The sequence below is a fragment of the Cercospora kikuchii genome (assembly GCF_019650295.1).
Source record: "Cercospora kikuchii DNA, contig_00001, whole genome shotgun sequence".
NCBI lineage: Eukaryota > Fungi > Ascomycota > Dothideomycetes > Mycosphaerellales > Mycosphaerellaceae > Cercospora > Cercospora kikuchii.
The window spans coordinates 3,478,272-3,505,690 of record NW_025408582.1 but is presented as its reverse complement, the minus strand read 5'-3'; the positions used below and the strand labels follow the sequence as shown (position 1 = coordinate 3,505,690).

Sequence of the window (27,419 nt, the reverse complement as noted above, 5' to 3'; positions counted from 1 at the left end):
AATGAGTAGAAGGGACTTAGAGCTTTGTACGTGGGGTGACCGGAGATGACTGATGAGTCCATGTGTCGAGTCGAGTGAAGCGCGACGGTTGGAGTGCCGAGTAGTGAACTGCTCATATGTAAAGTCCCGTGACTCGCCACTCCAATCACTAAAGTCAAGCTGTAGGCATCCACAACGCTTCAGGCATCATCTTTGAAGATCTTGCGCGGTGGAAGCGAAGTGTCTGGATATTGAGGGGCTTACAAGCTACGGCCAAAAAATCGCCCCCGACCTTGCGGAGAGATGTGGTTGAGGTACAGCTCTCTCTCTGGACATCGACGGGCCTCTCTGCCACTCAGTCTAGCCCAGGCACATATTCATGCCGCCGTGTTCTAGTGGAACGAATGGCACTTACCATGTGCAGGGTTCGAGAGCTTAGACACTGTGGTTGAGAGCAGAATCTCAGCCGATCTCACATTCATACCTTCTCACCGGTAATGGAGGTCATCCAGCGTGGCCACTTTGAAAGGAGGTCGGTTGGAGGAGGCTTATGCTGTTTGACCAATTGCTACAGCAATGGCCTCGTAAAAGTTGCCTTTGGTGCAGAGGGTGTTGGCATGGCGCCAGTAAGGGAAGCAGCTTTATTGTAGAAATTGTATTCTGTCTAATGTATCCTTTGGTACTTCTACTACGGTTGTCGTGAATGCAGATCTGGGTGTTTTGATGAACGATGCTGCAGCCGTTGTTGGAGTGAAGCATTTGCTTCAAGGTCTGCCGTACCCCTTCTTGCCCTCACGGAACAGCTCGTACTCGTACGACGAGAATAGGAAAGGAGCCACACCTTTGAGGTCATTCTCGAAAGGAGGCATGCTAGCATAGTACTAAAGATGTCAGTAATCGAGTTGGAGCTTCTGCGTAGTGAAATACTCACTTCAAACGTTCCGTTTGAGCTCAGACTACCCGTCTGTGCCGTCCACTCCCAGAACAAAGCACCGTCCTCCTTCCTCGGCTGCGCGAACGTCTCGGTCATGAGTTCGTAGCCATCGAGGGCAGCTCTGAGGTATTTGCGTTCGCTCAAGTACCCAAGACGGATGCCCTTCAGCAGACCGTAGACGAACATGGCAGATCCAGAACTCTCGATGTAGTTGCCGGATCTCTCCTCGAGGCCAGGATCCATGACATTGTACCAGCCCTTGTAGACCGGATCTTGAGCTGCTACGACAGCATCAGCAACGGATTGGAAGTACTTGATTAGTCTCGCACGACCCTCGTGACTCTCGGGAAAGTAGTCGAGTGTGTCAACGAGAGCCATGATGTACCATCCTACTGCTCGTCCCCATACGTGAGGCGCAGCACCAGTCTCTGGATCCGCCCATACAGAGTTCTTGCTTACATCGAAGCCGTGAACTGGAAGTCCATTGGTGCGTTCTCTATCGACCAGAGTTCCAGCATCGATGAGATCAAACTGCAAAGCAATGTCATCCCAAGCAGTGTTATTCTCAGGTTGGAACTCATGGGTCCACCGAGCATAGAACACATCGAGCATGTAGATGCCATCCAACCACATCTGATCGATGTAGACAGGATATCTGTGATAGAAGCCACCATCTGGTGTCCGGAACGAACGATCAATCTGATCCTTCAGGCTGTCCGCAGCGACTTTGTAGATCTCCTCGCCCCCGGTGAGATTGTACATGTCCAAGAAAGAGTGGCCAAAGCGAATGTCATCGATCGAATTGCTGTTGTTGTATAGCAGGATTTCGCCGTTCCATGCTGGGTAAAGGACAGTATCGACATGTCGCTTCACGTAATCTCGGTACCTGTCATTACCAGTCCTGGAGTATGCCAGTAGAACTCCCGAGAGGTATGCTGATACTGTGTAAGCGTAGGTCGGTTCTACACCATGCTTGATCTGAGAGTCGGCCATCCAGGTGAGATAGCGTGGCTTGCCATGAAATCTTTCTGGGTGGATTTTCTCGCCGGGAGGAATTTTGAACCATCCACTGGGTAGCTCGATCTTGGCTGATGCGAGAGAGACATTCGCGGCAGCTAAAGCAAAAGCGGTGAGGAACTTCATTTTGGAGCTAGAGACTGAAGATGTTGACATCTGTGTTACCGTTGACCTTGTGGTCTCATATATAGCAGCTCATGGAGGGCACTGAGGCTCTAGTGACTTTGGAATGTCTCGTCAAAATCTATCCCGGCCAAGGCTCATCCCAAGGTCTTGGTTAAAGCTGCAGGCGTGAATACGGTGCGCCACTTCTGAGAAAGGCAGATCCCTTCCCACTTGTGGTCGAAAGAGAATGGTCGTCGCCATTGACATGGCAGGCTTCCCCGCATACGCTTTGCATACCAGATGCGATCAGACGCAGCGCTGTGACTCGGTTTGGGGGCACAATACAGAATAGTTGAGCTGTATGTGCGGAGATAGTCCTTGGCAACAGACGGTCTCCACTAGCGGGACAGATGTGGCCGAGCGAATGTCTTCCATACTGATATCTCTTTTCAAGAATAGAGTAACTGAGCTCTTCAACTTCGGGATTTCAGAAACCTCTAAAGCATCCATGCTCCAGAGCCTGAGGGCCCGTCAATCTTTTCGCCGGTCGAAATTTGTGAGCCCAAGAATGAGACCATTGAATTAATCTGCTTGTTCGACGTCGATTCCTTCCCAGAGTCGGAATGGCCTTCTGGCCTGACCTTCTGCGAATGCGCTCGCCACAGCCTGGAAGATCTGGAGTCATTCGCTGTTGTCACCCAGGTATCGAAGAAATGCATTTAGATCTTCACCCTCCGCGAAGTAGGAGATTTGTCGCTCGAGAACAACTGCCAAAGGCTCAATATCTACCGGTAGCTCGGACTCATTGACTGCAAAAGGTAATATTTGGGTCATTGCGTAAAGGCACTATGTTATTGTCAGACCTGGACTCGTCATGTCATTATCAGTGCCTCTTACGACTAGACCAAAGGAGAACATATTCAAAGGTTTGCGCACTGACCCCATCGCGTGAGCTTCGGGGCTCCGCCACATTATGTTGCCAACTTGAGCACCCACAATTGCTGAGCTTGGATATTGAGGATAAGTTGAGTCTTCTAGGTCTACCAGCTGGACTTTCTTAACTTTCGATGCGAGTATATTCCAGCAGGCTCGTTTGCAGGTAATCAAAAACGAAGATTCTTCGCTCCGGAACAGTGTCAACAAGACTGCGGATGAAGGGACTGCCGCCGACGAGATTGTAGATTTGCAGACGTGCGTCCCAATTTTGAGGAATCTCTTTCAAAATAGATTGATTCGTGCCATGGCTGGTGGCTAGATCAACAATTCGTTCCCACAGTGCTGGCAAGTATTTACCTTGCGCGGTAAACGCGTGTCAGCGTACGGCACTTGTCTTGGATGGTCCCGTTGATTGTATAGACACGTCCGGAGTTCCCAATCACACTTTCTGGGATGGTTGAAATTCCCTTGTGTGGGACTGGCAGATGTCTGACAGACGCATGACTCGTGACACGCAAGACATGCTGATACTTGTGCCTGATGGACGACCTGGCCTGAGATGCGCAGAGACAACGCATGGGGAGGGTCAAGTGGTGGCAGCGGGAACGAACAGAGTTCCAAGGTCAGGGGAAATGATTGCAGCTAGTCTACTGGCCATAATTCGTGACAATGGTCAAAAGTCACGTCGTCGAGAACACCTCATGTCTGACTTGGCCGCTCAACTATTCCATCGACACCATCCCGCCTTCTATCACTTCTGGTAGCTCGACAAAGGATTTCACGTGCAGCTGAATGCAGTTTTGGTACATCGAAGAGGCGAGCTGCCCATCCTCGCGCGACCATGCATTGACAGGTGTGCGATGTATCCGTGCACGACAGCTGCATCCTGAAACACGCCTCTGAAGGATGAGGGATATCACTGCGAAGGTGCAGAAAAATACTGCCAGTGTTATCAGGCCTAGAGATACGGACTAGGCTCCTGCTAGAGCCGACACACAACACCGAACCTATGAAGATCTGGAGCTTGCGGTCGCGGACTGTTGAGTATTGCAACGGGCGTGGCTGAGACACAGAGACGAGCTGGTACGGGGGCGACAGGTTCGTCTACCTGTTCTGGTCAGCCAAGATGTCGTGCAAGTCTTGAAATCGCCTGCATGCATTTCCGGATAGGATATGCAGAGCGGAGGTTGCGGAGAAATATCCGACCCTGCAGCAGTTTTCCTCCTACATGAGAGGTTCAACTGCAAGATTTGCATGTGTTTGGGGGTCACTGTCACACGAGCAGTTGCGTGCTTGCCCCGAAGCGACCGGATTGTTCTCCGGAGCGAATTATTTGACTCTAATAAAGCCCACGCCGGTGGGGACCCTTCAAAGGAAGCGGAGAGACATGACTTCAGACCTATCTTGGAGTAAACGAGGATAGCCACGCAGCTGCAGATGCACGCTTCTCCGCAACAAAGCAACCTAGCCAAGCCGGAAGAACTACTCGCTACAGGCTTGGTTGTTTCCAAGACCTGGGGTGCCCATGGGGTAGCTTGACTAACTCCACACGAGGTCAGCTTTACGGCTCTACTTATGGCGATCATGTCGCCAGGCCACAGTCAACCTTTTGCCTCTAACGGATACTCAAGCTCGATAAGTTGGTGCAGGTGTTCGTCTCGCAAACATGGCTCACATCGAGAAAGATGGAAAGCATGAGGTGGAAATGCACGAAGTCATGCCCGAGAAAGGCATCGATGGAGTGGCCGTGGAGAAAGACGCGTTTGGTGCGCGCAAGAAGATCGATCCCAAAGAAATCAAGCTCGTGAGGAAGCTCGACACATACATCATGGTCAGTCACCAACTGTGATTGTGGAGTCAGAACTAACATTTTGTAGCCTACCCTCTGGGTCATGTACTTCTTCAATTTCCTGGACCGTAATGCGATGATCAACGGCAAGCTGAATGGCCTGGACAAAGACCTTGGTCTTACTGGAACTCAGTACAACACATGTGTTTCCATCCTCTTTGTCGGCTATCTTTTGGGACAAGGTGAGTGTCGCAAGTTCTGTGCCTTTCGACCGAAGCTGACGTCCCCTTCGTGCCCAGCAACATGCTTCTGAACAGAGTCCGGCCATCTATCTTCATGTCCGGCTTCATGATGGCGTGGTCGATTGTCAGTCTCTTGACCTACCTATGCCACGACTTCGGCACTATGCTGGCCTGTCGGTTCTTGCTCGGAATTACAGAAGCCCCCTTCTATCCTGGAGCATTGTATATGATCAGCATGTTCTACACTAAGAAAGAGTTGGCAACCAGAATGTCGATCATGTACACTGGCAACATGCTTGCAAGCTCCTTCTCCGGACTCATCGCAGCACCAATCTTCTCTGAACTGGATGGCGTCAAGGGACTTTCTGGATGGCAGTGGCTGTGAGGTCATTCTTCTAGGCCCTGGTACGACAGCAACTGACTGCGCGCAGATTCATCATCCAAGGAGCATTTTCCATCGCCGTCGCTATAGTTGCGATATTCGTGCTGCCCGACAGCCCGCTCAAAACTCGCTGGTTGACTCACGAAGAGAGACAGCTCGCTCATCATCGCATCTTCGATGACACCACTGGCCGAAGATCGGAAGACTCCAGCGTGTGGAAAGGCCTTCGTGAAGCAGTCATGGATCCTAAGACATGGCTGTTCTGCCTTATGGACAATCTCCATCTCTCTGCGAACGGTTTCAAGAACTTTCTCCCATCTGTAGTCAAGACATTGGGCTTCAACACGACTATCAGCCTTGCTTTGACCTGCCCTCCATACCTCGTTTCCGGCTTCATCAGCATTTGGGTGTCCTGGAGCTCGGGTCGCTACAACGAGAGAACCTGGCATACCACTATTTCGAAGCTTGTCGCCTGTGTTGGATTCGCTGTTGCCGCTGGAACAACTAGCGTCGCAGGCCGTTACGTTGGCATCATGTTGTTTGTAGGAGCCACATACGGCGTCAACAATATCGTGCTATCCTGGGCCGCATCTACACTCGGTGAGACTGACGAGAAAAAAGCTGTTGCTATCGCCATGACCAATACTTTTGGCAATCTGGCATCTGTCTACACACCCTACCTCTGGCCGGACTCCGACTCCCCTCGCTTTATCAAGGCTTTCTCGGCCAGCATTGCCTTCTCGCTCGGCGTTTGTATCTGTGCGTGGGCCATGCGGATTATTCTAATGCGGAAGAACAAGAAGCTGCTGAGAGAGAACCCAGAGGCTGTCAAGTTGTGGGTGTACTAAGTGCTGGCGACTTACCAGGAGTCGACCATCGGACGGACTATAGCACTGGCAAATGTGACTTCATGTCGGTATAGCTGACGCTTCAACTCTATTCTGCACACTGAATCTCACGAAGTCACTCCATATTCAATGCTCTCACGATTGGATTTCACAGTACCAGTTCGTATGCACTTTTTTCGGAGGCAAATTGGTGTCTGGACACCCTTGTGGAGATGATGGTGGCTCTTGGACGGTTTGTCGTTCCCAGCAAAATCGAACAGGGCGTCGTTGACAGCAAGATGAACCTGGAAATGATTTCGAACCATGCCGAGCCTACTATTGACGCGTCTATCTATGTCTGTTAGGACTAATTTTTCTCTCTCGATGCTGAGTGCCACTATCCGAACACTAATGCTCTAAGATACTTGAAGGAGAGCTCTTGCAGTTTGGAATTATTCTGTGCTACGGATCGAAGTGCGTTGATATGGATTTCAACCGTTTCGACCTTGCGTCCATTGCTCCTCTATTCATCTAGCCACTTCTCGTGAAAGCCAATTGCCACGGTCACTCCATCTTGTCTATGTCGATTGGGATAAACAAAGCACATGCGGAAGGCGCGCGTGGACATAGTTTCTGCCTTGATACCGGTGATGAGGGGGCCATCACTCTCTGCTGAGCAGAGTTCACCTTCCATGTGGGTTGGTAACCGCCACGTGAACGCGACAGTATGGCAAGCAAGCCGAACCACGATATTTGGGGTCTACTACCTGTTCCTCACGACCATCGCTAGTGTGTTTGAGAAGAGAACACGTATCGGCAATCAGTCGGCACCGCCTCGCTACACTACCTGGCGCTCCTCACAGGCTTTACATACTGTCCCTAGCAAGTGGCAAAGTCATGGACATCGCATACAAGAAGTTGGCATCCGACAGTCCTCGGCCTGAAGCGAGAATTCCATATCTTGCTGCGAGTGGCACTCTACTACCTCCCGGCTTGCTTGTCTATGGGTGGAGTGCCCAACAGTAAGTTTGCTGGTTTGTGCCAGAAACCGGGTTGTTCCTCGTGGGATTAGGTATATTAGCTCCTCTGGCAGCCACTCATCATTATGTTCTCGAATGCTATACCGAAGGAGGCTATGCTGCTTCAGCGATAGCCGGTATGCATATCGCACGGTTTCTGGCAGGTTTCGGGTTTCCGCTGTTCGCAGATGTGCTGTTTGATGCGTTGGGATTAGGATGGGGAAATTCATGTTTGGTTCTGATAGCGTTTATTATTGGAACACTTTTTGTGTCACTATGGGTCATCGACCACATCTGCGAGAGATGAGCTCCGTTGTAGATTGGACATAATGCTTTCAAAAGCAAACGCTCCCTTCCTTGGGTGTCTCGGATTGGCCAGAAACCACTCTGCCAGCGTTTAAAGCGTATGCTGCAAGTCGAGCCCTCAAATTCCTCATGAAAAGGGCCAAGCTTCCAACAATTCTAGCTTCGATCTAGAGAAAATTAACAGACTAAGCAGTCAGGCTCTGCCGAGAACCAGCATATTTTCTGTTCGGCTCCACCTCGACAACTTCTTCACTCGTGAATGAGCAATGACCAAGATCCTCAGTCCCCATGTGAAAAATCTCTCCCCACATGAGGGGCAGTGTTGAAGCCTTTTCATCTTCTTGCGGCCTATGAGCGGCCGCCGCAAGTGCAAATGAGCAGCTCCCCGCGATTGGCATATTGCTTGCAAGCTTCCTGAATCCCAGTCCCATGACAATTAGCAGCATGCACAATGCCAGCACCACTCCTGCCAACATAGGCACGAGACTGATACCCACGCCAGATTTATCCGCTGTGAGAGCTTCGAGCGTCTGTGTCGACAGCTCAGCACGATAAGGCACAACTCGAATGAGAAACAGCGATTGCGAGATCAGCCAGTGTAATAACGCGGTCGCCGCCAGTAGGGGCAAGCTGTATCTGAATGGCAGCTGCAGCCAGTATGTACTGCGTTGCGCTCCTCGGGGCTCAGTGACCCGAAGACCTTTGCGGTCGACGGCATAGCCGCTGAATTCATACGCCAGGTGCATGCTGGTAAGAATGCCGTTGTACCCCAGGTAGCAACACGAGAGGCCAATCTGGGGAGTGTTTACCAGCAGGACCGAAGCGATGAAACCCTCCGTGCCATCTGTCGGGAGCTCCGTTTTGAGAGTGGATGTCGTGTCCTCGACGAAGAATTTGCCGGTAGCAATAGCCTGCTGGATGCTGAGACGTTGGGGATCCCTCGCTGCCCTGATGAGAAAAAAAGCAGCGGCACAAAGAGATGCGACACAAATCGCGAGACTAGGCACCCACTGCTCAATGTCAAGAGCAGCTGCCCATCGTCGTTTTTCCTTTGGCTTTCGGGCTTTCTGTCCCAAGGGACATGGCCGCAGCTACCCTTCCCGTCCTAAGCTCAGTTTTTGAGGCTGAGTAGCAAGTCGATCGAAACGGTCGTCTCTTTCGTCCCTGACAGATGACTTGTCCGTGAGACAGTTTCCCGCTGTGTTCTCGTCAACATCCCGAAGCCAGCCAGCCAGTGCATCGCCGAATGTTACCAGGAAGTCGCTCTCCTGATGCCAGAGATGCCAGATCATGACAGACGTCTTGATGAGATTGCAAACGATGATAACTACAAGGATGTACATCGAGAACTGCAATTTGCAGTAGCTTAGTTCTCGTTTGGCCACGCAAGAGTCAAGGTACATTCCTGCCAACACCCAGCTCTGACTATAGGAGTCGCGCTGAGTTTTGTTCCCTATGTCGGTGATGTTACTCGGCCTAAAGACATGTGAGTTGTTCTTCCATATTGGCGCTGCTGCTAGCTGGCATTCCCAACGAGTTCTGCCCACTAAAGACGAGTAGTCTCGAATGAAATGCCAAATCACTTACCAATAGATGGTCATGTCCTCGGCTTCGGCGCTGAACATGCCCAGGTCGTCCTCGTCAATGAGATTCGAATACTCATCAGAAGGATTGCTGTATGATGTGTTGGTCTGTACGCGTGGATCGACGATCGCGAAGACGTGCGAGTGTTCCGTGAGGAGATCACTACTGTAGACATCGACGCACTGCTGAGCTTCAAGACGAACAAAAGCCGCCTGGTCCGCAAGATACAAAGACCGCAGCTGGGCTATTTTTGGGGTGTTGTGACCATACCAGTCTTGCGATTGGCTTTCCGGAACCTTCGCTCCGGTGTCACTGAGCGCAGCCGAGAGCTGCTCCGATAAGGCTTGGAAGTCGATGTCATCGGTTCTCAGGATACCAGCTGATACCGCAAATAGCTGTGCATTTTCAATGTCATACAATTCCTTGAAAATGGCCGAATTGTATAGGAAGTGAATTGGCACACTGCTGAGCGCAAGGAGAGCCCAAGCAATACGACGTCTCCACGAGATCCGAGTAAGGTTGCGGAAGCTTGTGCAACCTATATCAAGCCAGTCTCCGCGAGCATGAGCAATGTCACACTCTTCGCGGGTTGTAGCCATCAGACACTGCATTGTATAGTTAGATGCGCCGAACAATGCCGAGCTGAGTATATTGATCAAAAGGTGCAGGCCAAGCGACCAAGCGGTAACCACTCCGCAATCTCCCTGGTAGACAATGCCGATTCCATCATTCAGGCCGAAGTGGAAAGATGCCCAAATGGTGAAGATTGTGTTGATCAGAAGGACTGTCGTAGTCATGGCGGCAGAGATTGCCACACCGAACCGCCAGCCTTGCAGCTTTAAACGGCGGAATTGAAGCTTTGTTCGCGGCCACCAGGAGAGGCTTTCGTCACTTTGCTGCTCGATCTCGACGTCTATCACGTGAACACTTTCGTACTTCAGTCCAACTTGGTCTGATCCCAACGCACTGCTATGCCTTGGTGTAGGACTCGGGATTCTGCTACAATTCCCGACTCAGATGCCGTGCATGGTGATTCCGCTCTCCAGCATACCTCATAGGTTCTTGATCGTCATCGACGTCATCGTCGACCTGCTCGTATGGCCAGGCGCTTCTGAAATTTCTCAATTCAAAGCTTGGTTGAGCATGCGCCATCTCAGCAGCTCGGATCTGCTCGTGCTACAAGAGGCCAAGATGACCCAAGTGAATGCTGGAGTTGGCGCTTGTGGGGCCGGTGTGGCATGTCAAAACTTCGTGAGGTCCACGGCATCAGAGCTTCTTATGATCCGATGCATAGCTCATGACAATATTCCTTCAAGCCTCAGTGATGTTGTGCAACCACACGCATGCATTGCAAGGCGCCCGCTTTTGACAACCAGGCCACGTTCGCATAACGGCGAGCAATGGCTGCGACGGAAAAATGTGCGTAAGTCATCGTTTTCCTGCGACGTGCTTTGAATCAGCTGCAGGATTTTTGCGACGGAATTTGATGAAGTTCGCAGGTATCGGCCGAGATATTCGTGTGCTCTGTTGCATATATACTTTCGGGAGCGAATTCTCCTGTGAGACGCAGTCCAGAGCGAACGTGGCCGGTCGGTTGTGGCTACCCCTGCAGCCGATACAACTCGCTTCACATACTCGCGACGTTCTCACGGGTATCCTGATAAATTCATACAAAGTTATCAGCTCTGCGTTATCAAGGAGGAGCTGAGTTGGAGTTTCGATTTGCTGGGGATCACCTCGGTCCAGATGATTGAGATACCCGCGCTTTAGTGCCATACTCTGCCTGCTCAGATGTACAGACGAGAAGGGCTTGCCGGGGCTGCAGGATGACTGTCGCCTCTCAGACTGCCTTGTAATTGCCGCTCACATGGTGACGGTGGTACTTCTCCTTTCAAGCGAGGTAGAGCTCCGCGAGCTGAGCCTGGATTCCAGCCACGGCTAGCGAGTGTTCTAGGCGAGCAGGCGATCGTTGCAATACAGAATATATGTAGTTCCATGAAGAGAGAAGCTGGTGACATGAGGGAGAGACGGCGACGTCGGAGCATGTTCGCAAACATTCGCCGACGTCAGCTTGGCGCTCAGCATCGCCTTCCACATTCTGTTGGAGAACTTCCTCCAACCTTGACCACTGGTTCCACAAGACTGACAGAGTTGCACTTTGCTCGAGGTGTGCTTCCTTCCATCAACTGGTACGAGACCACATCAGGCAGGGACATCTGGAGCTGTATTCGGATAAATCGATACACGTCCACCAACATTCCTCTAATAGCGTCCGAGTCCAATACACGACGCTCGACATGCTCGACCGCTCGGAACCCAATGGCCAGTACACACTGCTTCGCTTTCTAGGCCTGTAGTGAAGTTGTTAAGCAAGAAGACGTAAGCAAAGATAAGCACTTGCAACTGTGGGCCCAAGTTCAAGGCACATCATGAGCTAGCATGGTGGCGCAATAGCTGCCTCGACCAGATATGATCTTCAAGCTCGCGCAACGCCTCACATTCTCGCAGAAGTGTACAAGCAGCCATACAAAGCTTAAGCTCATATCATTCAATGGCCATCGATCCCGAATACCCTCTGCTAAGGATAGCCATAGTGGGCGCAGGCCCAGGCGGCCTTGCAACGGCAATAGCTTTACAGCACATCCCCAACGTTGAAGTGACGATTTATGAGCAGGCCAAAGTGCTCCGAGAAGTTGGGGCTGGTATCAGCATAGGCCAAAACACATGGAACGTTCTGGAGTTGCTTGGCGTCGCCGATGACTTAACCAGTGGACATCCTACTCTCACCGTATTGAATCTGTGAGGGCATTCCAATGTTCCGACCTGGTTCGCTCGTGCTGATGAAGAGTTCAGTAATGGTACCACGGGTGAAGAGCTTTCAATATTCGAAAAGCAATCTGACACCAAGCGACTACCAATACGAACACAACGAACCAAGCTGCAATCTGCCCTGCGATCTCATTTGCCTGACGAGAGGCTCAACTTAGGCACAAAAGTTGCGGGCATTGAAGACCTCGGGCAAGATGGAATTCTTCTGAAATTTGTCGACGGCTCAGAGACCGTTGCTGATCTGGTAGTTGGTGCAGATGGTATTCGTTCTGTCGTTCGAGACGCTGCCTGGAGGGATTATGAGCTCAAGTTTACTGGCACCACTATCTGGCGAACCTTACTGCCTTGGGACGCTGTAAAGGATCTAGACCCGAGATTCGCAACGACGGCGTGGTGGCACACCCCTACCACGCACGTCTACTTCTCGCCCGTTGGTGAAGGCTTATGGGAAATTGCAGCTCGAGCATACCAAGATCCTGCGGTCCATGCTGCTGACAAGCACAGCTGGGGCGTACCTGTGACGAACGAGGTCGTGGAATCTCACTTTGGCGTGAGCATTGTTGGTCTCCAAAGGCAGGCAGAGAGCTGACGCATCTGAACAGGCTTATCTACCACAAGTCCGCGAAGCTTTGCAGAGAGTGCCAGAAGGAGGTTGGAAAGAATTTGCAGCTTTCGCCGGCCCAGAGCTCGACGACTTGACAAACTGGAACGATAAGATTGTGCTCGTTGGAGACTCCTCACATGCACTTTCTGGAGCGTTCGGATCTGGTGCAGGATTCGCCATGGAGGACGGCTGGGTGTTGGCCCAAGCATTGAAGGCGACTCGTAACGACATTCATCAAGCGCTTCCCATGTTCAATAGAATACGCTTGCCATATTACTCCAGGATGTACGAGCATCTCGCTGAAGTCGCCGAGCGCAGAAGCCAAAATTTGCAAAAGGTCGTCAACCCAACGGCAGAAGATCTGGTTCGAAATAAAGTCATCCAGCCTGGTGGACGTGATATGCAGTGGATTTACGGTAATCATATTGGTAAAGTGTGGGAACAATCCACTGCTAGCATAGAGGCACAGCTTTGAAACGGCTTTTACGCGCCCATCTAGATCATCACAATATACCATCAGTAACCGATGCGAAGCCATCGCAGGAATCATACGCCAAGAACCCAGTCGTATCGTAACAACCAATATATTCGACCTCCAAGTCTTTGCCCTTCAAGATGCCCAGCTCTACCCACAGCAACAGATCTCCATGAGACATGGGCCCATCAGGACCGTACGCCTCCATGAAATCTTGACGGAGCTTTACATGGGTCTTGTCACGCCTTCCCACAGCTTCCATGTGCCTGAGCTCCTGGAAGTAGAAAATCTCAATCTTCCTGTTGATCTCCAAGGCAGGGAAGATATCGGAATCATCCTCGAGTTCGGAAGGCTGCACGTGCGTCTGGCCGCTCTCGGGCGCATGGCACAGACGCGATACAAGCATTCCTTTTTCGTGTCCGGCGCGGACGACGTTGGTGATCCAGCGTTTGGTCATGTAGTGGAACTTGGCAGACCACATCCGCGTCTCTTCTTCATTCATCGGACTGTGGTCTTGGCCTTCGATGACATAGCAGAGGTTGTCTGGAAACTGAATCATTCGGGCTCGTCCGAGCCTAAGGGTACCAGTTGGTTGGCGGGGAACTGGTGGCTCTACGAGAGTACTTCTCAGCGGATCTTCTTTGGTCGCCTCTTTGATTCGGTCTCGATAGGCTCCCCAGTATCCGGACTTCTCTGTGAGCGGGCCCAAAGGACCCAAATGGCCGACTCCACATGGTTGCTCTTGTGTAACCTCGTTCAGAAATCTGTCATGCGAGAAATGGAGAGTTTCTCGCCAGAAGCCTGCATCAGAAGGTAGAGTGGACCAGAACGTTTCGACATCTGTACAATGGAACCAGTCTTGAAAATCTGACGGGGAAGTCCAGTAACTGATCCAAACTCTCGTCAAGCCAAGGCTGCGCTCGGTGTCGTCGTGAACGACTCGATCGACATGGGTTGCGTGTGGAGACAAGAGCTTATCGAATGGATCGATAAGTAAAGCCTTCGTCACAGAGAGTTCAGTGCCGTGATACTGTGCCCCGAAAATGGAGACAGTGAAGGTCTTGGGCAAAGAAGCGTGCAAGAGTGGCATGGTAGCAAGACTTGAAATCGAGTAATTACGTTGACGCTCAGTCGCTGCCAAACCTGGTATTCATAAGGCCTGTAATGCTTGAGAGGGAAGATTGCCGAAACCCTAACAATGCTGACGGACCGGCCGCACCGTGCTGATATGCATAACCCCACACTTGATGGTCGACGCATTGGAGGGGAAAGTTCCACATCTCCTTGCTGCCCAAGCCTAGATGGCGTTTGACGAAAGACATCAAGACGCATATACCGGACCGGTATCTGTGAGATAGCATGAAGCAGTTCAATTATCAGCAGGACCGCAATGGGATCGCCGCTCCTCCGGCTCGCGGGCGTGGCAGACAATGCCAGCATGTTTCGTTGATACAAGAATAAGAACGCCACGTCTGTTGAACTGATTCTCTTCCAAACTCATTTCTTCAACAGTTTTGGCGAATTCGTCTTCAACAACTTCGAGCCTAAGACCCATTCCCTTGCAAAGCAAGCTTCAGCATCACTTATTACCACAATGGCCGACGGAAAGAAGATTCGTGTTGCAGCAGTTCAAGCTGAGCCGGCGTGGAATGATCTTGAAGGTGGGGTTGACAAGGCGATTGCCATTATCAACGAGGCAGCGGCCAATGGCACCAATGTTTTGGGGTTCCCTGAAGTCTTCATTCCTGGCTATCCATGGTATGTGTACGCGAGTATCATGACTGTGAGCCACGTAGCTAAACGATGAACAGGACCATCTGGGCCAACTCTGTCATCGAATGTGCCGGCTTCATGGACGAGTATTACATGAACTCGCTCGAGCGAGAGTCGCCACAGATGGACAGGATCCGGGCTGCAGTTGCCAAGGCTGGCATGTTCGTTGTACTTGGCTACAGTGAACGCTATCGTGGAAGCTGCTATATTGCTCAGGTAAGACTCTACTCTATCGAGACACTTCGGAGCCAAGCTAAGAAAAGATTATCAGTCGTTCATCGACCCCACCGGCACCATCGTCCATCATCGCCGCAAGATCAAGCCTACTCACGTCGAGCGGGCATACTATGGCGACGGACAAGCAGATTCCTTGAAGACTGTCGTTCCATCCAAATTCGGAAATATCGGAGGTCTCAATTGTTGGGAGCATTCCCAAACCCTTCTTCGGTACTACGAATACGCCCAAGATGTGGATATCCACGTTGCGAGCTGGCCATTGATTTGGGATGAGCCTGAAGACAAGAACATCCCATCTCTGCAGTACCACATCACTGGTGAGATGAACGCGAAATTGTCTCAAGTCATGGCCATGGAAGGTGCCACTTTTGTGGTTCTCTCCACACAGGTTCTGACCGAAAAGAACCGCGACAAGTGCCAGCTCAGCAATTTCCCTTACGCCACAACGCCTGGCGGTGGCTTCAGCAGAATCTACGGACCAGATGGGAAGGAACTCGTCAAACCTCTTGGTCCCGGCGAAGAGGGCCTTTTGTACGCCGACATCGATCTGCATGACAAGGCTCTCGCCAAACATAATCTCGATGTGGTCGGACACTACAGTCGTCCGGACTTGCTGTCACTTCGGGTGACGACAGAGGCAAGCTCTCAAGTCCATTTCGTTACACTCCCAGGCCGTGGTGGGCAACCTCAGACTTTGACCAACGCAACTAAACACAGTATCACCAATGGTAGCGATCATGGGCTCATTCAGAATGGCAGAGAGCCTTCGTCTTTTCCAGAGACTCCAGTCAAAAAGCTGATCGCGTGAAAGAGATTTCGAATTCGGTGTGCTCGGAGTGTGTCATCCGCGCTGCGATTGACGATACTGGGACAGGTTCAGGGTGGCTGGGAAAACTTGGAAATCGTCTGATTCTGTACAGTTACTACTCTAGCGATGGTAATTGAGTGATAGCTCCCCAGACTCCAGACTCTTGAAAAGCCTTCGAGCATATCTTCAGACTTGACCTGTACAAATTGTCAAATGCGTACGCGGAACACATGGGTATAGGCTCAGAAATGAGCAGGGTGTTTGTTAGTTTAGTTCGATATCGATCCAATTGACGAGCGCTCTAGAGCCGTTCGGCACTGTTCTGCGAATTGAAGGTGAGCGATGGAGGCAAAAGCGCACTGAATTGACTGCCAAAATGGGAGCGAATGCCCGAGTTTGCGGACTACGATGGCCAGAGAGGAGACACTCCGGCGTCAAACCCCGCTTGCCACTCAAAGAGCTCCGTGGACAATGAGTCGACATTGTAGCTCGACTCAATCTGATCTTTGCCCTGAGACAAATAGCTGTAATCCACGAGTTGCCACAGGACCTTGGACTCATGCGTCTCATCCAAAATTGCCTCGTCATTCTTCAGCAGGAAGTCCCTGACCATGGTGACTTCTGTTGGGAAGTTCGACAGCGATCTTTTCTGTATGATTGTCAGAACATAAAATTCATGTCAAAATCATGCGTGGACCGACTCACCATCAAGGATGCATTGGGCCATAGATGTGTGAGATATGAAAGATGATCCATGCAGCTTTTGAAGCTTCTCGATTCCTTGCAATCCCAGTGTCCATTTGTTTCGGTATTAAGGGAGTGGAAAGATCCCGCTACCACCAGGCAGTAGCCACTGAACGACCATAACATCGGGTAGCCACACTCTCGGCTACAATCGAGTAGCGTGACCATCTTCTGGGCATATTCCAAACCACTCATCCACGAGCGAGTAAAGAAACTGCTCGAGCCTGCTGCTCCACTAAGCTTTACCAGCCTTCTGATCAGAAAAGGATGGTCTAGCAGACAGTGGCACAGACAGCACAGCATAGCAGCAACGAAGTGAGGTGCTATATTCTTCTGCGCCAGGTCTCCGGGCAAGGCTTGCCGTTGCTGCAACAGCTCGGCGGCAGTGACGACAAACTGTACGCCCGATTCGATGTACACCAGGTCGGAGTAGATGGAAGCCCATTCCGACCGAGGGTCCCAGGGAGGATCGCAGGGTTGCTGATTGCTGGACTGCAGCATCAAACTTGTACAGCGCCCGAGGACAGAGGCTATAGTAACAACGACCTTGAATTCGTTGATTCTGTCCGACTCTCCGCAATTTTTCCGACTCGAAATATGCTCCAGTGTTGACGTTGGTTCCACAAGTCCAATGTCCCAGGAATGCTCACTGCTCGGCAGATGGAGAGTGCATGATCTATCAGGCATGGCCGCTGGTCTGTCTCTACCACATGTGATCAGGCGGTCAAGGAGATAAAGAGACCAGAAAGTTCGTCGTCTTTCTTCCTGTTCGATATACGAGATTGGAGTCGTTGCTTCATTCATAAGCCGCAGTTCTTGTGCAACACGTACGGCAACCCCGAGTTTGACCCAAGCTAGTCGATGTCGCTTCTGACCGGCTGAATAGAGACTTCGTCAGCACAGCATGGTACCAGTCTGATTGAGTCATTCGTACAAGTGAAGTCGAAGATACTCAACAATGTGACAGCTTGTACCACGGAAACGTCTCCGTGCTCAAGATCTCCGAAGCATAACGGCGCTAGCAGCTGCCACGCGCGGTCTGCGCACGCTTCGGCGGAGAATTGACAGTCAGAGCTAGCTAGAAGGCCCGTAGCGAAGCGCATTGAGGTCGCTAGAATAGCACAAATCACGTACTCTGGCAACTGGCCATCGAGGTGTTTTTGCCGTAAGCTACTCGCGTGGAAGAAGGAGTAAGGCTGATTGTGGCAGAAGGTGAAATATATGTCTAGGATAGACTGGAAGGTGGATGACGATGGGAGGCTGCGATGAGACTGATCAGCCTGGCAGGTAAATTGGCTCATCAGGATTCCACTTACGAGTACGATCCCTGCGGATTGTTCGTTGTAGTGGTCGACACGGGTGATTGAGGAGCATGACTACTGATAGCTGCAATACTTGCATTTAATTTCAATTAGCGTCAAAGGTGGCCTTGGGCATTACAGGCATTTGAACTTACGCATCAAGTTTTGTCTGAATCTCACCTAGCTGCTGTTCCAGATTTTCAAAGCGGACTTTTATCCGGTCAAGGTTGTCGAAGGAGTCGTTGTCCTCGCGCTGCCGGTCCGAGCTGCCGCGACCTTGAGCTTCAGCGCCCTGCTCGGAGACAATGGATGCCCGCCTGCGAGCACTCGTCTGACTCTCGACAGGTGCATCTTTGGTGAACCGACATTCGAGCCCGCTGCGGCGGCAGCGTCTGCAGATAGGTCGCTCCCCGGTGCAGCGAGCCTTCTTGCGACTGTGCAAAGACGTGTGAATTGCGGCTGTGAAACTTGTGTGCCTGACATGTAGCAGGTTCTGAGGGGAGACATACCGGCAATTGGTACAGGCGAGACTCACCCGCCGAATGGGCTCATATAGGAGTTCCATAGATCAACACTAATGAAGTAGAAGATGGAGGAATTGGTCTTAGTGCAATCACAGAGTCCAGCAGACTCTACGAGTTCTCCAGTCCACTATCATCGACGTCCGATAGGAGCGGTTACCCCTCTCACGACAACTTGCGAATCCCTGTATCTGAAGTCCTTGGGTCGAACTATGCAGCCTCGATCTCAGGCGTTTTAAGCAGTCCACCATCGCGCCGATTACACATGACCTATTTCATTGAAGGTGTTTTATTTGCTTCCACGTGCTCCAAAGAGAAATCGAAAGAGTAGACTCGCCATCTCGTTGGCAGAAGTGTCTGACGCTACCGACGAGGCAGCTGGGCAACTCCGACTGGTTTCAGGGGTGCAAACTTTAAGGTGATAGTCTCGGCCAGCACTGCCTCTGATAAGGTCAGCCTGACTGTGCTTTCAAGTGCAAATTCGAGCGAAGTGAATGGATGTGCTTGTATGGTTGGATTTATAGTACATGTAGGTACATTGATGCGGTCAGCTTGCAAGCACGGGATTGCTGCTCGAACCAAGCCTTCCGCAACAACCGGTCTTGGCAGTGGCAGTTTCTCTGCAAGGATGAGCACGAGTTCGTTCCTTCGCCCCAATTTTCCATTAACCTCACTTCCCAGCTTTGAAGCTTCAAATAAGTATTGTATATGGCACTGAGGTGTCGCGCGTACGAAAATGATACGACCTTTTTTATTCCACCTCAAGTCCATGCCGAACCACAGGGAACTCAACACGGCCACATTAGATGAATCCGACGAATACGACCGCTCGGAAAGCATGGACGCCCTCAGTCCGCTTGTTCCACCTAAACGCGCCAGCCCTCATCAACTTGCACAAACGAGTCCTGTTCAAACGCGGTCAGCGGAGACATGATTGGGTGACAATGAATCAAACCGACGTGTACGACGACGAAGGGCAATGCGACGTTCGCACCGCGCTTATGTCGCCTTCTGTGCTAGTTCCTTCCAATTTGTACGAATGAGGCCGCTCATGCGCTGCTCGGGACTCTCACAATGCCGGTCTAGTGCTGGATTAGGAAATATTGTCAATCTGAGACTCTGAGCGTGTCGTTACTAGAGAAAAGACGGTCTACCCGCAGAAACGCTGGACAGATCTCCCATGTTTGATAGCAGTGCCCATTGCTGTTCTATGCTAAGATATATGTGATGGCCAGATCTTCCAGTAGTAAGCCGTCCATTCAGGTTCCATCACTGTCAAGCAGTATCCTCTCCGACAGCTCATACTTCCGCATACTATACAAAAGCGCGTAATAAACTATGCCAAACAAGCTCTATGTACTCCTGGCGTTGGCACTCGCAGCTACCGGAACATATGCACAAGGAGAACCGCAATGTCGGGGCAAGTCCGTATGTGCCGAGTGCGTATATGCGGTTGATGCCGAGACCAACAAACCAATTGTAAGTGACAGAATCTCGATCAGAAAACGGAGCTATCTGGCCAGCTCGCCGCCAGTGAATAGTCGATGGCTGATTCAATTCGCGCTCCAGAAATGATGGTGCCATCATTTCCCAACGGTCGACCCCGATCCAAACGGGCTGTGGTGCGGGCTGGCACAAGGCTGCACGAACTAATCTCCATCATTGCATTAGTGCTGCACCTGCAAGTGCAGGCTGGGGCAACGAGGCATTTCGATGCTCAGTAAGGAGAAAGGAACCCATTGACAAATCTGTTCTCACGAACAAGAGCGTGCACTGCGGATGGGCCACAGTCTCACAGTGGACAACCTAGCATAGGCGGAGGATCGTCAAAGTGACAATGGCGACATCACGCCCTGGACACTCATGATTTTGAGATCGTAGGGCGGCAAATACAAGTCACATATGGTTCGATGTATCCGTCTAAACAATTCTCGAACACAGCTTCATTGTCGAGAGTCCACGAACAACAAACTGAAGTCGGTTTGATCCGGACTGTTGCGTTCGTCAACTAGATCGTGTCACCAGAACACATTCTCCACTCCTATTGAAGTACTCAAGCAATCGCTCCGAGGAAGTGATCACGAACTGCGAAGATGGTACACGATCCAATGGTGTTGTACTCGTTTCTGCTACACTTGCTGCACTAATTCGCGCCGAATTCGAGCCGCCACGTCGGATGAGCCCTGCTTCAAACTGCCGCCTGTCTGCAAAGACTATTCTTCGCACAACCTGCATCCCAATGGAGCTATGTATAACTGCAGCAAATACTTCTTCTGCCATGTCACACGGCAGCTGACTGCCCTTTGACGAGTGGCTGGGACGAAAGTCATGGATTGGCGCCCACAATATGCCCCCATTTAAGTGTTGAAATGCAAAAGTGGCGGTGTCATCGTTATGGTAGTCGGCCCTAAGTAATTATCAGAAACTACTGCCAGAGAGCCAAGAATCTCGTGCGATATACTGAAAAGGATGCACGTGAGTATACGCACTAGAAGGAAAAAGAAATTGAATCGGCGCCATATAATTTGATCGACAAGCGAAATTTCCAAGACTTATCAGCAGAACATCTTTCCCAAGACACCGGCTACACGAGGACGCTTTCACAGCATGTCCAACAAGTTCGTCTCTCTCGCAGTACTAGCACTCGCGGCGCTTGGTATACACGCTCAAGGAGAAAGACAATGTGACGGCAAAGGAGTCTGCGGATATTGCGTGTACACATATCTTGGAGAGGAGAGGGTGCCACTAGTAAGTCTTCGAGATCCGTTGACCACTCGACACCGCGTGCCTTCTCCTCGAGCTGAGCAAACCCTTTGCTAACAACCATGATCACGTTACAGAGAGGATGGTGTCACCATATTGATGGGAGTGCATCTCCAGACGACTTATACTGCATGGGACAATATTCGTGTCCTAATTAGTACCTACGACGTAGTTCTGATCATGACAGAGGAGGGTTTTGCAACTTCCGCCGCTTTTACGTGCGGTGTTGATCTTCGAGCCAGAGACAGATCGATCGAGATCAGGGTCGCGAATTGAAATCGCTTCAGAAATGTATTGCTCCACGGCGATCAATGCATTCCAATATCGTTGACATACGTCTGCGGTGTCATGCCGCTCCGACCATGGATGAAGATAGAAGTTTCTCCCCTGGCCCGCATTTCGCCCTGACCTCGAACTCGATACGTTCCGAACCTGACCGGCACTCCAAGCCTTTCAAAAACCGCTTTGATGACTCTGACAGTGTCAGAAAGCGCTACCTCATTCTCGTGAACGGCAGCCAGAACAATACCGGTGGCATCGGGGAACAGACCCGCAGCTCGACCCATGCCAAAGTGGCAGACGACTTCCGCCATTAGATCCCGAACATCCTGGTCTCCGGTTCTCGTGCTCGTGCGTGGTGCGATATGAGCAAGAATTGCCCCATATTCCGACATGACAGCGACTGCGGTGCATCCATTGAGTCCTTCTGTTGCAAGGAATTGCAATCCAGCAGACCAGGGGCCGGATCTGACTTCGTTCATTGGAACGAAGAACGTGTCACTTCTGTGTCGAATCTGTTGAAGAGTGACAGCCATTGTGTCGCTTGAAGGCGTGTAAGTGACATGATTGCCGATGTTGGCAAGGTTGTTCCTGAACGGCACACTGTAGGTGAATTGAAGGCGTCGAGCTATTCACTAGCAGGCTCTAATTCGACCAGTGGTTCATTTCACTGTCAATGTCAGCAGCTAAATGGGTTCCAAAAGCCATAGCAGCGGTCTGGGTTCAGCTCGAGTGTCGTCTCTTGCCACATTACTCCTTGCCTGGCCTTTCGACATGATCCCATCCTTCTGTTCAGGATTCTCAAGCGGCGCAAATCGTTAGCGCCGTAGCCAATTGCTGTCTGATCAATTCGAGGAGAGAGGTGCCCTGAAAGTCGTCAATATCAAGCGCCTCTCGTTGCACTGTTGGGCTTTTGTGACCACATGCTTTCCTTGCACACGAGTGAACACAGCCATTGCAGTTTCTGATAAGATCAATTGCATTCTGGGGTATCTTAAGGATGATCAGCAGAGCAGACGCACAAACAATCTCGTCGTGTTCATTAATTTGAGGCCCCAACATAATCGTCTCGAATCTCTGCAACCAGTCGCTCGAGTGTCTGGATATCCTGCGAAGCACCTTCGTACTGCAGCTTTGCGACAATGACAGCAGTCGGATGTTGTCTGCCAGACTGATTGGGTGCATCCGCGGAGAGCTTCAAGTTCCTCTTGACTGTCGATTCCAGTACCTTGACTACACCACGATCCATCTGTCCGGCATGCTGTAAGTATGGGAGAAGAAGTAGAGCAATCTTCTCGGCCATGTTCGGCCGTCCAGTGTCCACGAGTGTCTCTCGGCCAGTCTTGATGTGGCCCAGAGCTCGTGTAAGAGCAGCTGGGAAGGCGGCGCTGCGTGAATCGAGGCCGTGAAGTTCGTTCTTTGCTTCGCAGATGATGTGCTCCGCTGAGGTCGATGCATCTGTGCGCAGCCATTCGAGGATGTGGTTTCGCACATTCTCAATTGCTGGAACCTGTTCAAAGCTTGCGACCAGTTCGTACATCTCTTCTGCGATTCCAGCCGCTTTCGTCGCAAATTGCTTCATTGCAGCATCGAAGATGGCCATAGGTATCCCACCCGTGAACGCGGGCGCATCCTTTAATCTCTTTAGCAGGTCTGCATTTACCTCTTCCACACCTTTCCCGGCCTCGTCGTCTTCGAAATCTGCGGCTGTTACTGTAGGTAGTTTGACCTCGTCGCCATCTCCTCCCAGGCCTTCCTCCTCGCCCGTACCCGTCATCTGACTGTCCCCATCGATGCCCAAGATCTTTCTTCTGGCCGCCAACTTTGCCAAATACGTGAGCTCAAGCCTCATGTACTCAATCCAGATTCTCTTCTCCTCTTTGCAGAATCGCAGCCCTCTCTGGAAATATGACCTGGCCGTTCCCATATCACCTTGCACTTCAGCGTAGTGCTTCGCAGCGAGAACCCACAGTTTCCAGTTGCGCGTGTGCAATCTCAGCATTCTGGTAAGAACCTTTGCCAGCTTCTTGTTCGCTTTCTCTTTCTTGCAGAAATCCACGTATTGCATCCAGAGCCCAACATCTCCAGGAAACTTCTTCACTGCACGATCGAGAATGAAGAAGACAGTCCGTTGGCCATTAAAATTCGTGGTGGCGGTCTTTTGTATTCCGAGACGTTTGCAGCGCTTCTTGAGGAGAGAATGTAAGTTCATTTCATGCTGAGCATATCGAGCATAGTCGGCGGGCGTGCTGCCACGGGCGTTGAGGGTGTGTTCGAAATCGGATCGCTTTTTGGTAATGGCGGCAATTTGATCGCGCGAGAAGATTTCTTTCGCTTCATACTCTCGCAGCTCGGGCACGTACTGCTCGAGGTAAAAGCGCGCTTTGTCGGACGCGGCGGCCATGTTGTCGTCGAGGGACGGCGGTGGGAGCGGAGTGGCGAGGAGAGGTGGTGGTGCACACGACGCGCAGGATGCAAAGTGTAGGCAGAAGTCTCGCTAGCGTCTCGCTTGTGATAAAGCGCGATAAGGCAGCACGGATAAACTGTTGCGCCGGCGCGCCGCGCATCCCTCGGCGTGTCGCGTGGTTGGCGTGTTCAGGGTGAGCTGGCTTCTGGACTTTCTGACATGTGAAGAAGAACACCACCAATACCACTCTCCTTTTCTCCTTCTTGTCCCTTTCTTCCTCTTCTGCCCACTTTGATGGGAACAGCTTCGCGATAATGCCTCCCAAACACCGCGACGGCGATGTCGTGGCCATCGTATGCATTCCTCATCGCCGCCGCCAATGGCTCCGCTGCTGACAGGACGCGACAGATTCCCGGCTCGTTCATCACACACGCGCATACCGCAGCTGCGTACGCCGCCTTCATCAGCGCCTTCATAGTCGGAGTTTACCTGCATTACCACAAAATTGTCGAAAACGAACACTTTGGCTACCCCATCGAATGGTTCCCCTCCGTGTCAGCAACAATTGGAGACCGCTATCCCGAACGATCCTTCTTTCAGGTCTTCATCGCCATCTGCTCCGGCCCGCGATTCGCTCTCTGCTTTCTTTGGTGGTGTCTGGGCAAGAAGCCCAATGGCAGCAATAGACTCGTCAACTTCGTTGCGGGTGTGGGAGTTTTCAGGACTCTGACTTGTGGAGGCTGGACATATGTCACCTCGACCGATGATCATGATTGGCACGATATTTTCATGATCAGCTACTTGGTCGCCACTTTGCCATGGACCATTGGATGCATTGCGCTCAGTCCGCCGAACCCGCAGGCCATCAAGCTGCGAAAGTACCTGGGAGGCACCTTCTTTGCGACCTTGGTGCCTCTGGTTTACTTCTTCATCCAGCACAAGGTGCACCGCGTTCCTGGTGGTAAGCTCCTTCTATGCAAATTATGCTTCGAAGATCACCACTGACGACAGACAAAGCATACACCATCTACGCCTTCTTCGAGTGGTCGCTCGTACTCCTCGATGTCGCCTTCGACGCAGTCACCGCGTACGATTTTAGCAGCTTCGAGATTCAGATCAAAGATGTCAAGGGACTCAGCAAGGGGTACGTCCGTTGGCTTCCGAAATAGCTGGTACGGTGAATGTGCTCGCTTGCCCTTACCGGTAAACTGACAGTCGAATCCACAGGGGCAATGTCGCAGAGAGGACGTTGGAGAAGCAAAAGGATAAGCCCATCGGCAGCGTCTTCGATGCGAGCGCATTTACCTGGGACGAGATGCTTGACGCGGCCGCTGATGTCTACCTGGGCTACATCTTCTGGACAATCCTCACATCGCTCGGTGTTGTGGTGTGGTACTTCCCACTTTGGCACATGGGCATCTCTGGCTACGAAGTCGCTGTTATGTCTACTGTTTCGCCTGCGCTGCTCGGCATTCCTCCACTTCGACGATTGGTAACTCGCAACGTTTCCCTCGTGATGCTCACCTCAGGAGTTGGACTCCTCGCATACCTCGTGGTGAACCCACCAAAGCGTCTCGGACTGGTCAGCTTCGGGGTCTGGCAGGGCACTCTTGCCTGGGTTGCACTCTGGTGGAGCAAGAGAAACCAGCCAGCAATGCTCGAGGCGAAGATTTCCGCCTGGCTTCTTGGTCTCGTCGCAAGTAGCATCTCCAAATTCGCATTCTGGACGAACAACCCGCTATGGCCAATCATGCACGATGCCAATGGAGGCCTCAATAAGACGGGTATTGTCTTATTCCTCCTTGCCGTTGCACGTGCCTACCAAAAGCAGAATAAGAACATTGGCAGCGAGCGCAACTTGGACAAGCCAAAGGGGCCTTCAATTCTCGCTGCAATGGGTGTCGCAGGTGCCACTTTTGGTCTTCACTCTCTGCTCTCCGACTCAAGTACTATGATCTTGTGGGTTTGGGAAGGCTTTCCCGTTCGTGGCCCTCTCGCCTCACCGCACGGAGCGTGGACCATCGGTGCCATGGGTCTTGGTCTGCTCGTCGGACTCTGGTACCCAAATTTGTCCCGCGGCTGGGCAGCCTACGGCATTGGCTCCGTTGGTGCTGCATTACTTACACTCAAATCGCATTGGACCGGGTATTATGGCGGCCTCACTCTAGCAGTCTATCTCATGGCTGTCACTCCTTCGCTGATCACGAATGCTGTGCGCTTCGCACCAGGACGAACATTCTTCTTTGGCTTCTTTCTGTACAACTTCCTGGTTCTCTTCCACGTCTGGGTTGTAGCCTATGCATTCGTACCTGGCGGCCCTGCCGTTCGCGAGCACACCGACTGGGTCATGCTTACCACAATGCTGTTCATTGGCGGCGGTGTCTTCTCTTCAATTCACAACGGCAGCCCTGCGAAGCAAAGGTCATTCCAACCGCCACCAAATCCTGCTGCGAAGAGGCAAAGGAGCTACTTCATCTACGCTCTGCTCGGTTTACAACTCATCAGTGTCAGTGTCGCTTACCTTCGTTTCCCAACATATAACTACCAGCCATACCACAAGGATAGCAAGCTCATCACGGCCGGCATTTGGACTATTCACTTCAGCATTGACAACGACATGTGGAGTTCTGAGCGTCGCATGGAGGCTCTCATTCGCGAGACGGAGCTCGACGTAGTCGGTCTGCTGGAGTCGGATCTCCAACGCATCATTATGGGCAACCGCGACACCACTCAATACCTCGCAGAGGAACTTGGCATGTACGTCGACTACGGTCCAGGTCCAAACAAGCACACCTGGGGCAGTGCGCTTCTTTCCAAGTTCCCCATCATCAATTCGACACATCATCTGCTGCCGTCGCCAGTTGGCGAATTGGCTCCGGCGATTCATGCAACTATTGATGCTTATGGCGAGCTGGTCGATGTCTTCGTCTTCCACTCTGGACAAGAAGAGGACCCAGAAGATCGACGACTGCAGACTGAATATCTCAGCAAGCTTATGGGCAGCACAAACAGACCCAGCATTCTGCTTTCTTACCTGGTCACAAAACCTAAAGAAGGCAATTACAACGGCTATGTCTCGGAAACTTCTGGCATGAGAGATATCGACCCATCCGACTGGGACCGCTGGTGCGAGTACATCTTATATAAGGGCCTCAGGCGTACTGGTTACGCTCGTGTCTCGAGATCTACAATCACGGACACAGAATTGCAGGTCGGCAAGTTCGTCGTTGGCCAACCTGAGGGTACCGACGACCTTATCCCTGAAGATCAGGTTCCGGAGCCGTTGCGCTTTCCTCAAATGTTCAGGGGCAACGGCGTGAGAGATCACAGATATCATGTGTTTAATGAACCCAGGTATTATGCTTAGAGTCTGCAAAAGTACTGATGATCGGAGAGTGGAAAGGAAGGACGATGTACAAAAGGAAAAGATGTATTGGTATCGATTGATCGAGTGGTTTATGATCGAAATGTGAATTGTTCGTCAAAAGGTCCTCTGTCGATAGACAGACCCACAAGTCTCGTACAGTACAGGGAAGTCGGCTGTTGTTCGGAAACAGC

The 27,419-nt window shown here is 51.5% G+C and overlaps 10 protein-coding genes across 11 annotated transcripts; 4 read left to right on the top strand and 6 right to left on the bottom strand.

Annotated features, from left to right (window-relative positions):
* Positions 1–743: 743 nt before the first annotated feature.
* Positions 744–2,056, bottom strand: CKM354_000134500 (uncharacterized protein; the record flags this gene model as incomplete). Its single annotated transcript, XM_044796468.1, has 2 exons — positions 744–860; positions 911–2,056. The coding sequence occupies 2 exons, from the start codon at positions 2,054–2,056 to the stop codon at positions 744–746; spliced, it is 1,263 nt and encodes a 420-aa protein (XP_044652403.1).
* A 2,581-nt stretch (positions 2,057–4,637) lies between these two features.
* Positions 4,638–6,232, top strand: CKM354_000134400 (uncharacterized protein; the record flags this gene model as incomplete). Its single annotated transcript, XM_044796467.1, has 4 exons — positions 4,638–4,802; positions 4,849–5,002; positions 5,080–5,383; positions 5,434–6,232. 4 exons carry the CDS (start codon positions 4,638–4,640, stop codon positions 6,230–6,232), a joined length of 1,422 nt encoding a protein of 473 aa, XP_044652402.1.
* A 1,489-nt stretch (positions 6,233–7,721) lies between these two features.
* CKM354_000134300 (uncharacterized protein) lies at positions 7,722–9,917 on the bottom strand (the record flags this gene model as incomplete). Its single annotated transcript, XM_044796466.1, has 3 exons — positions 7,722–8,484; positions 8,632–9,012; positions 9,124–9,917. 3 exons carry the CDS (start codon positions 9,915–9,917, stop codon positions 7,722–7,724), a joined length of 1,938 nt encoding a protein of 645 aa, XP_044652401.1.
* A 1,754-nt stretch (positions 9,918–11,671) lies between these two features.
* Positions 11,672–13,028, top strand: CKM354_000134200 (uncharacterized protein; the record flags this gene model as incomplete). The annotated part of the gene is made up of 3 exons (XM_044796465.1): positions 11,672–11,919; positions 11,974–12,499; positions 12,552–13,028. 3 exons carry the CDS (start codon positions 11,672–11,674, stop codon positions 13,026–13,028), a joined length of 1,251 nt encoding a protein of 416 aa, XP_044652400.1.
* A 28-nt stretch (positions 13,029–13,056) lies between these two features.
* On the bottom strand, positions 13,057–14,118 carry CKM354_000134100 (uncharacterized protein; the record flags this gene model as incomplete). The annotated part of the gene is made up of 1 exon (XM_044796464.1): positions 13,057–14,118. The coding sequence occupies one exon, from the start codon at positions 14,116–14,118 to the stop codon at positions 13,057–13,059; it is 1,062 nt and encodes a 353-aa protein (XP_044652399.1).
* Positions 14,119–14,622: 504 nt separating this feature from the next.
* CKM354_000134000 (uncharacterized protein) lies at positions 14,623–15,846 on the top strand (the record flags this gene model as incomplete). The annotated part of the gene is made up of 3 exons (XM_044796463.1): positions 14,623–14,786; positions 14,840–15,017; positions 15,073–15,846. 3 exons carry the CDS (start codon positions 14,623–14,625, stop codon positions 15,844–15,846), a joined length of 1,116 nt encoding a protein of 371 aa, XP_044652398.1.
* A 403-nt stretch (positions 15,847–16,249) lies between these two features.
* Positions 16,250–18,456, bottom strand: CKM354_000133900 (uncharacterized protein; the record flags this gene model as incomplete). The annotated part of the gene is made up of 6 exons (XM_044796462.1): positions 16,250–16,495; positions 16,552–17,468; positions 17,525–17,850; positions 17,907–17,984; positions 18,047–18,325; positions 18,401–18,456. The coding sequence occupies 6 exons, from the start codon at positions 18,454–18,456 to the stop codon at positions 16,250–16,252; spliced, it is 1,902 nt and encodes a 633-aa protein (XP_044652397.1).
* Positions 18,457–21,483: 3,027 nt separating this feature from the next.
* Positions 21,484–21,990, bottom strand: CKM354_000133800 (uncharacterized protein; the record flags this gene model as incomplete). The annotated part of the gene is made up of 1 exon (XM_044796461.1): positions 21,484–21,990. The coding sequence occupies one exon, from the start codon at positions 21,988–21,990 to the stop codon at positions 21,484–21,486; it is 507 nt and encodes a 168-aa protein (XP_044652396.1).
* Positions 21,991–22,496: 506 nt separating this feature from the next.
* On the bottom strand, positions 22,497–23,858 carry CKM354_000133700 (snoRNA-binding rRNA-processing protein UTP6; the record flags this gene model as incomplete). Its single annotated transcript, XM_044796460.1, has 1 exon — positions 22,497–23,858. One exon carries the CDS (start codon positions 23,856–23,858, stop codon positions 22,497–22,499), a length of 1,362 nt encoding a protein of 453 aa, XP_044652395.1.
* Positions 23,859–24,175: 317 nt separating this feature from the next.
* CKM354_000133600 (uncharacterized protein) lies at positions 24,176–27,228 on the top strand (the record flags this gene model as incomplete). Of its 2 annotated transcripts, none has more annotated exons than XM_044796458.1 (4): positions 24,176–24,214; positions 24,270–24,822; positions 24,879–25,005; positions 25,089–27,228. In XM_044796458.1, the coding sequence occupies 4 exons, from the start codon at positions 24,176–24,178 to the stop codon at positions 27,226–27,228; spliced, it is 2,859 nt and encodes a 952-aa protein (XP_044652393.1). The 2 variants fall into 2 exon arrangements, with proteins under 2 accessions (XP_044652393.1, XP_044652394.1); XM_044796459.1 differs by having other exon boundaries at positions 24,873–25,005.
* Positions 27,229–27,419: the final 191 nt, after the last annotated feature.